This window comes from Chelon labrosus (assembly GCF_963514085.1).
Source record: "Chelon labrosus genome assembly, chromosome: 12".
In the NCBI taxonomy this organism is placed as follows: Eukaryota; Metazoa; Chordata; class Actinopteri; order Mugiliformes; family Mugilidae; genus Chelon; species Chelon labrosus.
In genome coordinates this window covers 28,702,527-28,716,022 of record NC_140345.1, presented here as the reverse complement: position 1 = coordinate 28,716,022, position 13,496 = coordinate 28,702,527, and the positions used below count along the sequence as shown (strand labels likewise).

At 47.7% G+C, this 13,496-nt stretch overlaps 3 protein-coding genes across 3 annotated transcripts in view; all 3 read left to right on the top strand.

Annotated features, from left to right (window-relative positions):
• Positions 1 to 5,796, top strand: part of dhx16 (DEAH (Asp-Glu-Ala-His) box polypeptide 16) — a 20,754-nt gene extending 14,958 nt beyond the window's left edge. The window contains 4 exon segments of the mRNA XM_084557193.1: positions 1,473 to 1,568; positions 1,570 to 1,635; positions 4,764 to 4,937; positions 5,280 to 5,796. Of these exon segments, the coding sequence (XP_084413319.1) occupies positions 1,473 to 1,568; positions 1,570 to 1,635; positions 4,764 to 4,937; positions 5,280 to 5,408 (465 nt within the window). The 3' untranslated portion in view covers positions 5,409 to 5,796.
• An 84-nt stretch (positions 5,797 to 5,880) lies between these two features.
• rnf183 (ring finger protein 183) lies at positions 5,881 to 8,816 on the top strand. Its single transcript, XM_084557194.1, has 2 exons — positions 5,881 to 6,701; positions 7,293 to 8,816. The coding sequence occupies exon 2, from the start codon at positions 7,327 to 7,329 to the stop codon at positions 8,353 to 8,355; it is 1,029 nt and encodes a 342-aa protein (XP_084413320.1). The 5' UTR covers positions 5,881 to 6,701; positions 7,293 to 7,326; the 3' UTR covers positions 8,356 to 8,816.
• Positions 8,817 to 10,235: 1,419 nt separating this feature from the next.
• Positions 10,236 to 11,916, top strand: LOC311496718 (uncharacterized protein). The gene is made up of 2 exons (XM_084556678.1): positions 10,236 to 11,055; positions 11,142 to 11,916. Exons 1-2 carry the CDS (start codon positions 10,345 to 10,347, stop codon positions 11,211 to 11,213), a joined length of 783 nt encoding a protein of 260 aa, XP_084412804.1. The 5' UTR covers positions 10,236 to 10,344; the 3' UTR covers positions 11,214 to 11,916.
• The last annotated feature ends 1,580 nt before the right edge of the window (positions 11,917 to 13,496 follow it).

Below are 13,496 nucleotides of genomic sequence, written 5' to 3'. Positions count from 1 at the left end.
GATGTAAAGAGGAAAGGATGGAAGGAAGGAGGGACGGAGGTAAGAAAGGACGGAAGGAAGAAAATAAGGGAGGGAGGAAGCACTGAGGGGGGGAAGGCAAAGAAGGAAGGAAGGAAGGAAGGGAGAGAGGAAGGAAGGAAGGAAGGAAGGAAGAAAGGAAACAAGGATGGAAAGAGGAAAGGATGGAAGGAAGGAGGGACGGAGGTAAGAAAGGACGGAAGGAAGAAAAATAAGGGAGGGAGGAAGCACTGAGGGGGGGAAGGCAAAGAAGGAAGGAAGGAAGGAAGGAAGGGAAGAGAGGAAGGAAGGAAGAAAGGAAACAAGGATGGAAAGAGGAAAGGATGGAAGGAAGGAGGGACGGAGGTAAGAAAGGACGGAAGGAAGAAAATAAGGGAGGGAGGAAGCACTGGGGGGAGGCGAAGAAGGAAGGAAGGAACAAGGGATGGAGGAGGGAAGGAAGGAGGCAGAGAAGGGAGGAGAGGAAAGAAAGAAGGAAGGAGGGAGAGGGGGAAGGAAGTAAGAAAGGAAACAAGGAAGGGAGGAGGAAAGGGAAGGGAAAGGCAGAGAAGGAGGTGAAGGAAGGAAATAAGGGAGAGAGGATGAAAGGAAGGAAGGAAAGGGAGTGAGGAAGGAAGGAAGGAAGGGAGAGAGGAAGGAAGGAAGGAAGGGAGAGAGGAAGGAAGGAATCAAAGAAGGAAAGGAGGGAGAAAATGAGGGAGGGAGGAAGGAAGTAGGAAAGGAAGGAGGCAAAGAAGGAAGGAAGGAAGGAGAGAAGGGAGGAGGAAGAAAAAAGAAGGAAGGAGAGAGGGAAGGAAATAAGGAAGGAAACGAGGAAGGGAGAAGAAAGGGAAAGGCAGAGAGAAGGAATGAAAGTGGAAAGGATGGAAGGAGGTGAAGGAAGGAAGGGAAGGAACAAGGGTAGGAAGGAAGGAAGTGTAGAGGAGTGTACCATGACTCAGGGCTGACAGGACTTGGCCCTTTCAGTGTGAGTTTTGTGAACCCAGCTCCACCTGGTCCAGATTACAGCAGGTGTGAAAAGAGGATTGGGGAAAGTTTAGCTGGGACGGTTCCTGTCAGCTGGTCCCATCTTCTCCTGAGGTCCAGTGAAGCTGATACGACCAACAGCGAGGTGATGATGGAAGAAATAAACCTCTGTAGACGTGAAGAGGGGCGGGTACCGACTTTAACTGATCCCAACTGTCCCAAGTGTGACGACTGATACAGCTGATTGACATGTGACTCAAACACATGTGAGTTCCCCAAATGTTTACCTGAAGGAAACACCGTCCCCCCACCTTTACCTCCAGATCCACCATGATGTTAGCGGGATAGGAGCGTTGGATATCCACCGTCCATATGCTAGGAGTGTTTTTATCCTCAGAGACTGAAGCTGTCTGCGGTTCTTAAGAGAACTAATCTGATAAATGCTTTGTGCTAACTCTGCAGCCATGATGTCTCTTTTCCTCCTTCAGTGGGTGGAGAGCGGCTTCTCCACACAGTGGTGCTACGAGAACTTCATCCAGTTCCGCTCCATGAGAAGAGCCCGGGACGTCAGGGACCAGCTGGAGGGGTCTGATGGACCGCATCGAGGTGGAGGTGGTCAGCTCTGACGGAGACAGTGTCCCCATCCGCAAGGTTGGTCCCTGCTGGGTTTAACCTGCAGCCTGAGTGTCCTGGTGTCAGTAACCAGATCTGTCGTAACGAACCAGTCTCAGGGAGAACTCTGTTTGGTTAAACCTCGTCTGATGTCCCTCGTCCCATCGCTGCAGGCGTTGTTGACTCTGGTGTCACACGCAGCCGAAAATAAGACGTTTATGTAAGAAGTTTGTCAAGCAAACGTCTTACGTAAAAGCTTCTGTGTCTGACTGTACAAATGCAGCCTCAGGGTTCACTTTCAGTACATAGAGTTTCCTGTTCAGTCCTCACATCAACACCTGGTCTCACCTGTCCATCTCTGAGTCCCTGTGTCTCCACCTGGTCTTAATATAAACGTGTCTCCACACGCGTCCCCAGCCAGCACTTGAGATCTGATCTCATCATCAGATCCAGATTTTGGAACAAGATGGAAAGACTCTCACATGGAAGGAAGGAAGGAAGAAACGAAACAAGGAAGGAAGGAAGTAAGAAACGAAACAAGGAAGGAAGGAGGAAAAGGGAAAGAAAGATGGAAAGAAGGAGGGAGAGGGATGGAGGGAAGGAAGAGAGGGATGGAGATAGAAGGAGGGAAGGAACGAAAGAGGGAAGGATGGAAGGAAGGAGGTAAGAAAGGAAACAAGGAAGGTAGGAATGGAGGGAGGGAGTAGAGGAAGGAAAGAAGGGAGATAGGAGGGAAGGAAGGAACGAAAGAGCAAGGAAGGAAGGAAGGAGGAAAGGAAGGGAGGGATGGAGATAGGGAATGAACGAAAGAGGGAAGGAGGTAAGAAAGGAAACAAAGAAGGAAGAGGGGGAGGTTGGTATGAAGGGATGGAGGAAGGAAGGAAAGGAGGGAGGGTGGAAGGTGGTAAGGAAGGAAGAAAGAAGGCATGTAAGGGAGGCAAGAAAGAGAGGAAGGGAAGGAACGAAAGAGGGAAGGAAGGTGGAAAGGAGATAATGAGATAAGAAAGGAAACAAGGAGAAGGGAGGAAGGAAGGTAGGTAGGAAGGATGGAAGGAAGGAAATACGGAAGGGAATAAGGAAGGAAGGGAAGAAATGTGGAAGGAAGGAAGGAAGGAGCCTACCATGACTCGGGGGAGACAGGTTTAATGATTCTAAAACACTTTCCTCTTTAGTCTCGATGAAATGACACAGTGAACAAACACCTGTCCTGTCCCTAATGCTAATGCTAATGCTAACACAGGTTCTGATCTGGTTCTGCTTCACATGAGGCTCAGAACTTTAGTCGTGTTTATCATGTGCTGCTCAGAGGACTGGTCAGACACAGTCGGCCTCAGGCTTCACTGGTTCAACCAGTCTGTGTCTGAACGTCCACGGAGGCCCTGAAGGTGAAGAGCTGCTTCCTTCGTCTTCAACAGCTTCTACATCTGTGAGGTGAAAGGTCACGGTCGAGTGCAGCTCAGGCTTTTTTAATCAAGATCATGAACTCTGGAAAAAGATCTAGAGATCCCAGCGGCACACAGGACCACACCTACCCTTCATTTTCTATTATTTTTTTTATCGTGGCGCTCTAGTGTTGACGGCATGTGACACAAAAGCAGAAACAGTAAAAGGAGAACTGTAAATCAGCACCGGAACAGAAGCCGTGTGGTGTGAGTGTGTGGTGTGTGAACGTAACCCTCGACCAGGTGAGATAAGCTCAGGGCGTTTTGTTTTGTTAGCTGGGTTACACCTCTTCACATCACAAGCTGCCCTCGCTGCTGCTGCTGTCAAACGTCCTGCACACGAGCCCGGAGGAAACAGTCGCACCGTTCAGCCTCGTCTTTATTTATTATTTATCTGTTTACATAAACACAACCTGGATTCTTCTTCTTCTTCTCCTCCTCCTCCTGCGTTGAGTGCTTTAGTTTTCAGTCCACCATGACTCAGGGCTGGCAGGTGCCATGCTGGCCGTTTAAGCGTGAGTTTTGTGAACACACCCAGCTCCACCTGGCCTAGATTACAGGTGTGGACAGGCTGGGTGCATCTGTGAAAACAGGACTGGGCAAAACTTTTATTTTCTGCTGCAGAAATATTTTTTTCAAATATTATTTTGAATGAATCATGTGTGGTGAGGTGGTAGTAGTTGATCATCTAAACAGAATCCATGGAGTCCACTCAGTCAAAGGCTGCACCCAAACAACAACAACAAACACTGAACGTTTAAAAGAAGAGAAAAGTTTCCTGGAGACAGCGTCAAGGAGAAACATCTTCCAGAGAGGGTTAGGGAGTTTATGGCAGCGTTGGATGACCAGAACATTTCTGGAGTAGAGAACACAAGTAAGGAGGAAGGAAGGAATGAAAGGTGGTAAGGAGATAAGAAAGGAAACATGGAAGGAAGGGAATAAGGGAGGAAAGAAGGAAGAGAAGGAAAGAAGGAGAGTGGAACGTAGGAAGGAAGGAAGGAGGAAGGGGAGGAAGGGAGGAGGGAAGGAAAGGAGGAGGGAAGGAAGGAGGAAAGCAAGGGAGAAGGAGGCAAGGGAGGAAGGAAGAAAGGGAAAGATGGAACGGATGAGGGAAGGAAAGAAAGAAAGAGGGAGGGAAGGAAATAAGGGAGGGATGAAGGAAGGAAAGGTGGACGGAAGGGAGAGAGAAAGGTAGGATGACGGGAAGGAGGTAAGGAAGGAAACGAAGGAAACGAGGAAGGGAAGGAGTAAGGAAGGAGCCTTCCATGACTCAGTGGTGACAGGTTTAACTACAGGAGACAAACTCTGGGACATTTAACATCACATCAGGACTCTGATCTTTAAACACAGGAGTTTAGATTAAATAAAATCTATCAATGTAGAACTTTATGAACAAAGTGGAGAATCAGATCTGCAGGAAATAGAAAGAGAAGAAGAAGAAGTATGTCCTCCTCCATGTCCTCCTCCATGTCCTCCTCCATGTCCTCCTCCATGTCCTCCTCCAGTCCTGAATGTGTAGAGTCTTAGAAGACGACCAAGATGTCTCCACGTCTCCATGGTCTCTGTCCACATAGATTCCATCTTGGTTCCTCTTGTTTTTCTGCCTCCATGTCTCTGTCCCTCCTTTAACGTCCTCCCAGTCTTTTATTGCTTTTATTCTGATTATTAGAGGAATAAACTCTGTAGACCGATTAAATCTCTTCTCTCTCCTCTCTCTCCTCTCAGGCGGTGACGGCAGGATATTTCTACCACACGGCGCGACTCAGTAAAGGCGGCTACAAGACGGTGAAGCACCAGCAGACGGTCTACGTCCACCCCAACAGCTCCCTGTTTGAGGAGCAGCCCCGCTGGCTCATCTACCACGAGCTGGTCTTCACCACCAAGGAGTTCATGAGACAGGTGTGTCCCGCTCAGATCTCCTCTGAATGCTCCCAGCATGGGACGTGTCGGGGCGGGGGGGGGGTCCGTGAAAACCAGCCCACCAGACGGTCTAATCTGGCCCGTGGCAAAGACTTAGACTGCAGTTTACCACTAGTCCTAATTGGTCCCCTGTTTTAGTAAGAACTTTTTGCAGTTTTTCAAAGTTAAACATGTGGAGTTATTGTAATTTATATCTTATCATGCTGTTATGTTGCTGGTCCGGCCCGTTAGAGATCTAATTGGGGGGGTATGTGGCCCCTGAAGTATATATATTTGTATATATATGTATATTTAAGCTGTTTCCCCTCCGTCCTTGTGCAGGTGATCGAGATCGAGAGCGGCTGGCTCCTGGAGGTGGCCCCCCACTACTACAAGAGCAAAGAGCTGGAGGACAGCAGCAGCAAGAAGATGCCCCGCAAGCAGGGCAAAACAAAGGAGGAGCTGGGCTGAAGAGCAGATCAGGGCTCACGGGACGGACGCCAAGGAGCGCTCGTCTCAGGGCAGGACACGCAAACAAAAAAACTAACAAACCAGGAAATGGCGTAAAAATAAAAAAGAGTGGAAGCGTTGTCTTCTGCTGAGTTTGAGATGTGCAGAGTTCAGACTGACTGACCGGTTTAATCATAAACCAGCCGTGACGACGAGGAGGAGGAAGAAGAACGGGGGCACGGACTCACCGGGTGGCTTTGTGTGTCGCCTCTGAACGCACGGCAGACTGTTTGCTGACCGCGAGGCTTTGTTAAAGTGTTCAGGACCAAGCTGCAAGACTCAGTCTGACTCTATCTTTATTTTAAAATCTTTCTTTTTTTTATGACAATAAACTTTTGCAGCCTCTTGATTTTCGTCTGTTTGCAACTCAATCATTAATCATCGTCATCGCTACCAAGATGCTTGTTTTCCTGGTTGTAACTTCACCAGGAAGTTCAGTCCCATGCAGCAGGTTATTATTAGTGTTAGTATTTGAATAGTCGCCTCTGACGTTGTGGTTAATATCTCCATGTGTTTGCCTCTCACAGGGGAGTCAGGCCTGCACGGCGGGGTCAGCTTGAGCTACGCGGCTCATCTAGTTTGGGAGGTAAAACCCACAAAGTGACAGGACGGCGGTGAAGGTATGACAGGAATGAGACAGAGATGCACTCGTGCTCTTTTCTTTTTCTGCAGCGACAGTGGAACTTTCCAGCGGCTGCTTTTTGTTTTTCTGGACCGGTATCAACACTGACAATCAAAAATGTCTCTTAGCTTTCAGCGAGTGAGCTCGGCTGTTATGTCACTGATCTGATCTGATCTGATATGAAACCACATAATCAGAAGGTTTTTAAGACAAATGAATAATCTGCCCTCTGAGTGATCTGAGTCTGCTGCAGGATTGAGTCTGTGAGAGTAGATACGGAAGAGATATCTAAATAGAAATGGCCTCATTATCTACATAGTCCACATGTAAGAAGAGGAAAAACAATAAAACCACACTGGTACGACTGCAGCTGGTCCAACTGGTCTGACCAGAAGAGAGAGAGAGAGAGAGAGAGGGAGGGTTCAGAGGAAAGCAGAGCTCAGGCTCCAATTAGAAAAGAGGAAAAGATAAGAGCAGCAGAGAGCACAACACACTCCCTGACTTCTCTTCTCTAAGCTCGTGTCAGTAATGAAGTTTTGTGATGTGCAAGTTTGCACCGTCGCTCTGAAACACGACCGGATTGTTTCAGATCAGCTCTGACGACGTGAGCCGACCCTCGTCTACCTCAGCAGGTCAGTGTGCTTGTGTTTGCCTCCTCTCCCAATAATTATTGACTTTGTTTTGGCGTAGAGAGCAGCCTACGTCCCAGTTTTCAGGGTTTAAACGTTTCCTAGTGTAACTGAACCTGAACTTGACGTTGACGTCGGCTTCTTTTCTAACACTTCTGCTAAAATGTGAACGGCAGCTCCTCCGGCGGGCTTAAAAACTCTTGACAGACGGGTTGGGTGGAATGTTTGCTGTGACATTTCGGTACAAAGAAGCTGTGACACTAAATAAAGCCGACGCTAGTTCACCTTAACTCACCGAGTTTAATTCACTAAAGCAGCGAGAATGGAAGGAAATCTTTTTTTGAAGGTTGTGTTTGCTGAGGAGTTCTGGGCAGGAAAACCTACTAAACAAATACAGCAGCTCATTATCAGGCCCAGTTGTGCTATGGATGTGTAAAAAAAGATTTACTACAATAGAGAGGTTTGATATGCAGAGATTAGAGACTTTATTGCTTCATCATCGCGGTGACAGAGCAGCTACATTCCTGCAGCTTGTTTCCTGCTCTGCTTGTTTCTGGAAGCAAATAAACTCATCCAAGGTTTAACTTTCCACAGCTGGAAACTCTACCTCAAACATCACGCCACCGTCATGAGCGAGGACGGGCACGGGCACGGACATGGGCACGGGCATGGACACGGACATGGACATGGACATGGACACGGGGCTGAAGAGAGCCAGGAGGTCAGACCGCCCCCCAACGTCAAACCCAGACTCAGCAGTCAGAGCAACAGGAACAGCAAGGAGGAGAACCGGAAGAAAGGGAAGCCTGCGAAGGTGAGGAGGTCGAGGAGCACCGACTCGGACCGGACGGAAAGAGGGAGGAGGAGAGAACGAGAGAGGCAGCAGGGAGAGAGGAGGCGGCGTGGGAGGAGTGAGGAGGCCCGGGGTCGAGACAGGAGAGAGGGAGGGAGCGATCGCAGGAAGGCGAAGCCTCCGGAGGACGAGGTGGAGGACACAGAGTGCGCCGTGTGCTTCTGCTCTTACGACAACGTCTTCAAGACCCCAAAGCTGCTGTCCTGCGGGCACACCTTCTGCCTGGAGTGCCTCGCTCGCATCAACGTGACCTCGGCCGAGCTCAAGACCCTGACCTGCCCCGTGTGCCGAGAGCTGACCGAGCTCCCCCACGGCCAGGACCTGCCCCGGCTGGGCAACAACCAGGACATCATCAGCAAGCTCCCGGCGGACATGCAGAGGGCCCTGTCCATCCGCTTCAAGCGCAGCAAGGGTAAGCTGATGCTGAAGCACCCCCCGCCCAACAGCCCCACCATGCCGCAGAACCTCATCCTGCCCAGGAAGAGCCAGGACGTCCAGGCGACGGCGGGCAACACCCTCCACATTAGTGAGATGGAGCAGGGAGTAGCCCCGACCACGGTGGTGGACGTGGGACGGCCTCCGAGCAGGGTGAGGGGTCGCCTGCGCCGGTTGTTCCGCTCGGACCAGTGCTACTACGCCGTGGTGGCGTCCATCATCACCATCACCGTGGCGCTCATGCTGGTTGGGATCCTGGCGTTTGTCATCATCCCCAACGTGGTGATGCGCGGACCGGGCTCAGGCAACGGAACCGCGCTCCCCCCTCCAGGGAACGGGGACCAGTTCAATCCAAATGCAGGACCCTGAAGGGGCACGGCGGGCCGGCCCACAGAGAACCTCACACGGTCTCTCTTAACTCTTGGTGTGAAATGGTGACGGAATAAACGAAGCAGCGAAAGAAATGAAGGAAAACGAGGACGGGGACATTTTTCTTCTTCTCGCAGCCAAAGTGAACGAAGGAAAGCGACGGAGCTGCATCTTGTTGTTGTTGTTTCTACTTTTTTGTCTGAACGTCGATGATTACTGTGAAGGAGGCGGCGCTGCGTGGATGAAGACTAATAAGCTGTAAATGTTGAAATGCACTAAAACATGTGGACTGCATCGGGTGGAGCTCATGAACCAGTTCATGGTTTGAGTTCTTTATAAATTTTCTGTATAGTCCAAAAAATAAACCCACCACTGTACATAGCCATAGATGATTTATATATTTGTAATTATAAGAATGAACTTTATGTAGCCCTCTGTCAAATAAAGCTGTTTTTGAGACACTTTATTGTTGCTGCTGTTAAATGTCACAACATGTTAATTTATGATTAAAGGTCAGCTGCTATAGTTTGGACTTCCTTCGTCCTGAGCTCGTCCTCTGCTGAGTCACAACACGTTTGTTTCAGGAGCTTCTTCAGACACCTGATACCCTCTAGTGGTGTAAACAGAGCCGTTTCTCTCCTCTCTCGGTCGACAAGCTGGTTTGACAGCTTCCTTCTCTTTGTGGCATCTTCGTTATTTATCTTATTTATTTTCTGGCTGACTGTGGGAGGACGTGTGACCGCATGTGACATCCATCACAAACCTCCCTCAACAAAGAACACGGAGCACAGACACATTTTTAAATATATTTCAGTTTCAGTTTGAGATCAGGGTTGTGAATCTGGGAAGTAAATGTATATGAATAACTTAAAAAAAATGAATGAAAGTGCACGTGTTTCGCAAATGTTTGACTTCTACCCAAGGAAATAAAGGACCACATACAGAGCCTCTTAAAAGGTTTTTGATCCTTTCAGAACTTTCTACATTTCTGCACAAAACTGACCCAAAACATCAGAGGACGTCCTGAAACTAGACAAAGAGAACCCAATGAAACACATGCAACAGAAATATTATGTATGTGAGTTGTTTATTAATGAAAAAATAATCATTATTCATATCAGAGAGCTGTAAACCTAAGTGAATCCTTCCCGGTTTAAACAGCTGATCAGTGGTCTACAGCAGCTTGGAGGAATTGTAGCCCATTCCTCAGAACAGAACCACTTCAGTTCTGAGATGTTGGTGGGTTTCCTCACATCAACTGCTTGCTTCAGGTCCTTCCACAACATTTCTATTGGATTAAGGTCAGGACTTTGACTTGGCCGTTCCTAAACATTCATCTTGTTCTTCTTTAACCGTTCTTTTGTAGAACCACTTGTGTTCTTGGTTCTCGTTGTCTTGCTGCATGACCCAGTTTCTCTTCACGTTCAGCTCATGGACAGATGTCCTGACATTTTCTTTTAGAGTTCACTGGTAGAATTCAGAATTCATTGGTCCATCAATGAGGACAAGCCGTCCTGGTCCAGATGCAGCAGAACAGGCCCAAACCAGGACATTAGCACCCCCATGTTTGATGGAGGGATGAGGTTCTTAAATCATTTGTAAATAGAAAATAATCGTTCACAATAAGAAAATAGAAACCTGGAGGAATTCAGAGCATGTGTTGTGTTATTATTTTACTTGACGAGAAGACATTCCAGGACCTGTCCCACTAGAGCTGGATGAACTGTCTCTACTTCTACTTTAGTGTCTTTCTTGTTAAAGCAGGATTTATTTTTAAGTGGAGTCTTGTGAGGACGTTTTCCACTCTTGCCTGTAGACACACCCACCCGAGCCCCCCTCTCCGACGGTCGAGGCAAATATGGTCGTGTGGACCGGACCAGAAGAGACCCTCCACCCCCTCCTTATCCGCTCCTTACGCAAATTAACCTTTCTAGGCGCCGTTATGTGTCCGCCTGGATGTAGAGGCTGATTATCAAAGAAGGACCCGCCATGGCTTCCACTCCCTCCGCCTCGGCCCTGTCTGCCGTTCTCCGGTGTCGGGGGAATATCTGGAGCAGGAATCCGTCGACCAAGCGGCCTGCCACCTCGGCGTACAGCCTCGGCCTGGCCGGCGGCGCGCTGCGCGACTCACCGCTGGGACGCACCGGGTCCGAGCAGAAGACAGTGTGGGAGCGTTTGTCCCTGAAAGAGCGCGTTGTCCCGGGAGGAAGGCTGACTGTGGCATGTAGGAGGTCTGGGAGGCTGCGAGGTCAAATGCTGAGAGAGAAAGATTCAGCGGGAGTTAATAAATGTTTCCCTAAACTTTCTCCGTCCCGGGGGCCGCGCTCTGCTGCGGCAGGGCCCCACAACACTCCGGTGTGTCGGCTGTCCTCAAACCTGCCCGCGAGAGATCAATACTCAGGAATGATTGACGTGATTAAAAGCCGAACCTGCGCCGACCCACGCGTCTTTAAGGTCGTGTTTGTTCGGGACAGGAGTGACTCCCCAGCCGGTGCCCTGGAGGAGAAGAACGCAGGACGGATCCCGGGCTTCGTGCTGAGTGGCTGGTCAACCCTGAAGACCTCCTGCTTGTCTCTGACCGCCCTCATGTCCAGGATCATATCTGTGAGGTTGGCGCTGATGTGCGGCCGTGCTGGTGGTGGTGGCGCACAACGACACCTGCTGCGCCAAGAGGAAACTACCAAGCCTGACGAGCTGCAGGTGAGCCCCATGAAACCTGTCTGGACCAGTTCTGTGTCAGTGTTACTGTAGATTATGTTAAAAGAGATGTCTGTGTCCTCTTACAGGCTCATGGACAAACCCCCACGTCCTCCGAGGACGACTCTGGACGAAAGATCACACAGGACAGGCCCGACTGAGGAGGTCCAAGGCCTCAGCCCGTTGATGTAACACCATTTATTGACTTTTACTCTCATGACCTTCCTGGACTTCAACCTGGGGACGGAAGAATACAACCGGTTGTTATTTGTAGGGAAACACCCCCTTTAAGAAATAAACACATCTCTTGTATATCTACATTTGAAAGTATTAATTGACCTGGTGCAGTTAAAATTACCTCTTAAAAGGTTTTACATCCTTCAGAATATTCTACATTTGTGCTTAAACATGACTCGAAGCATCAGAGGAAGTCCTGAAAGTAGACGAAGAGAATCAAATGAAAGACATGAAAGAGAAATATTAGACTTTTAATCATTTGTTCATGTCTGTGAGTTGTAAAAAGAAGTGAACTCTTGTTTTCAGTATTCAGTTCAATTCAGTTTTATTTGTACAGCGTCAGTAACAATACAAATTGTCTTAAGATGCTTTACAAAACGGCCTGAAACCCCCAGAGCAAGGAAAAAGGTGGCGGTTAACAGGAAGGAACCTTGAGCAGAACCTTAAGCTCATATGGAGGAACCCGTCTGCCTAAGGCCGGCCGGGTAGAGACAGAGAAAGAGAGGAATCTGCTGTGACCTCCTTCTGCAGCAAAAACACAAACTAAATGTTTCTGGTAACTGCTGATCTGATCTACAGCAGCTTGGAGACATTTTAGCACATTCCTCAGTAACTGGTGCGTTTACAGTCGAGCTTGTTTTGCACAAAAGGCTGTGAGATAAATATTCTCCTCTAAAATAAAATAAAACTTGAAGAAACACTGCAAAAAAATGTGGAATAATAAAATAAATATGGACTCATTCGTTCCTCAGATATTGAGTGCCTAAATTAAGCTCCGTGGTTATGAACATATTGAATTGCACTGGTGCAATGAGTAATTATTTCACTGAAGTATTTATGCTGCAGTTAAAGATTAAAGTAAAGAAGTATATCAGGAAAATGTCAAAGTCACTACACAGCATCACTGTTACCATAATGAAACTGAGAACACTGTTTCCTTTTAATGCTTCTGCACTATTTATTTTATTTATTTCACAATAAGACACTCTGCTCATGAAGATGTAAGACCTTGAAAGCAGCGCTGTTGATTACTTTTCAATTGTTGACGTACCTATGAGAAGAATTTTGAAGTTTTAGAGCCAATTTTGTGCCGTTTTACTGTTTGGTTGTTTATTGTGTTACAGATCAGATACAGACATTTCTACATAAAAATGATTCAAAACATCAGCAGATTTCCACACGAGTCTTAAAACTAGACAAAGAGAACCCACTGAAAGACATGAAACAGAAATATTATACTGTGTTTGTTTATTAAAGAAAATAGATCATATGTTCATGTCCTCCTTGTTTCCAGTGTCTGCTGTGACCTCCTTGTCACTAAATGTTTCTGGTAACAGCTGATCAGTGGTCTACAGCAGCTTGGAGGAATTGTAGCCCATTCCTCAGAACAGAACCACTTCAGTTCTGAGATGTTGGTGGGTTTCCTCACATCAACTGCTTGCTTCAGGTCCTTCCACAACATTTCTATTGGATTAAGGTCAGGACTTTGACTTGGCCGTTCCTAAACATTCATCTTGTTCTTCTTTAACCGTTCTTTTGTAGAACCACTTGTGTTCTTGGTTCTCGTTGTCTTGCTGCATGACCCAGTTTCTCTTCACATTCAGCTCATGGACAGATGTCCTGACATTTTCTTTTAGAGTTCACTGGTAGAATTCAGAATTCATTGGTCCATCAATGAGGACAAGCCGTCCTGGTCCAGATGCAGCAGAACAGGCCCAAACCAGGACATTAGCACCCCCATGTTTGATGGAGGGATGAGGTTCTGATGCTGGAATGATGCAGTGTTGGTTCATCTCCAAACGTGACAAATGACCGTGTCTGGCTTCCAGCCTAATGACAACCATAGACCCCACAACAATACTCCACATTCTCTCCACTGGTGCTAGCAGTCAGGTTTTGTTCCTGTTAAACTGGAAGGAGCCAGTGAGACGTTAGCTGCAGTTATTAATTATATATTGTTTGACCTTTGCTTCCGTCCCTTGAGGCCTGTTTATAACTTACACTCACCTGTCTGCAGCTCAGGCATAAAAAAAGAGATATAATTCAGTTCAGATCCTCATTAGAAGATAACTACCTCTTCTCCTTTTTAATCCTCTCACCCTCTTTCTAATAATACATCGTGTGAATGCAGACGTTAAACCTCCATGGAAACACGAGAGGCCACTGCTGCAGATTTCCATTATTATATTTAAAGATTTAGATAAATT

Excerpts from the sequence above, each read along its gene's own strand:
- rnf183 (XM_084557194.1), top strand. The coding sequence starts at position 7,327 with ATGAGCGAGGACGGGCACGGGCACGGACATGGGCACGGGCATGGACAC.
- LOC311496718 (XM_084556678.1), top strand. The coding sequence starts at position 10,345 with ATGGCTTCCACTCCCTCCGCCTCGGCCCTGTCTGCCGTTCTCCGGTGT. Across the intron at positions 11,056-11,141 it reads CCAAGCCTGACGAGCTGCAG|GCTCATGGACAAACCCCCAC; the intron begins GTGAGCCCCATG and ends GTCCTCTTACAG.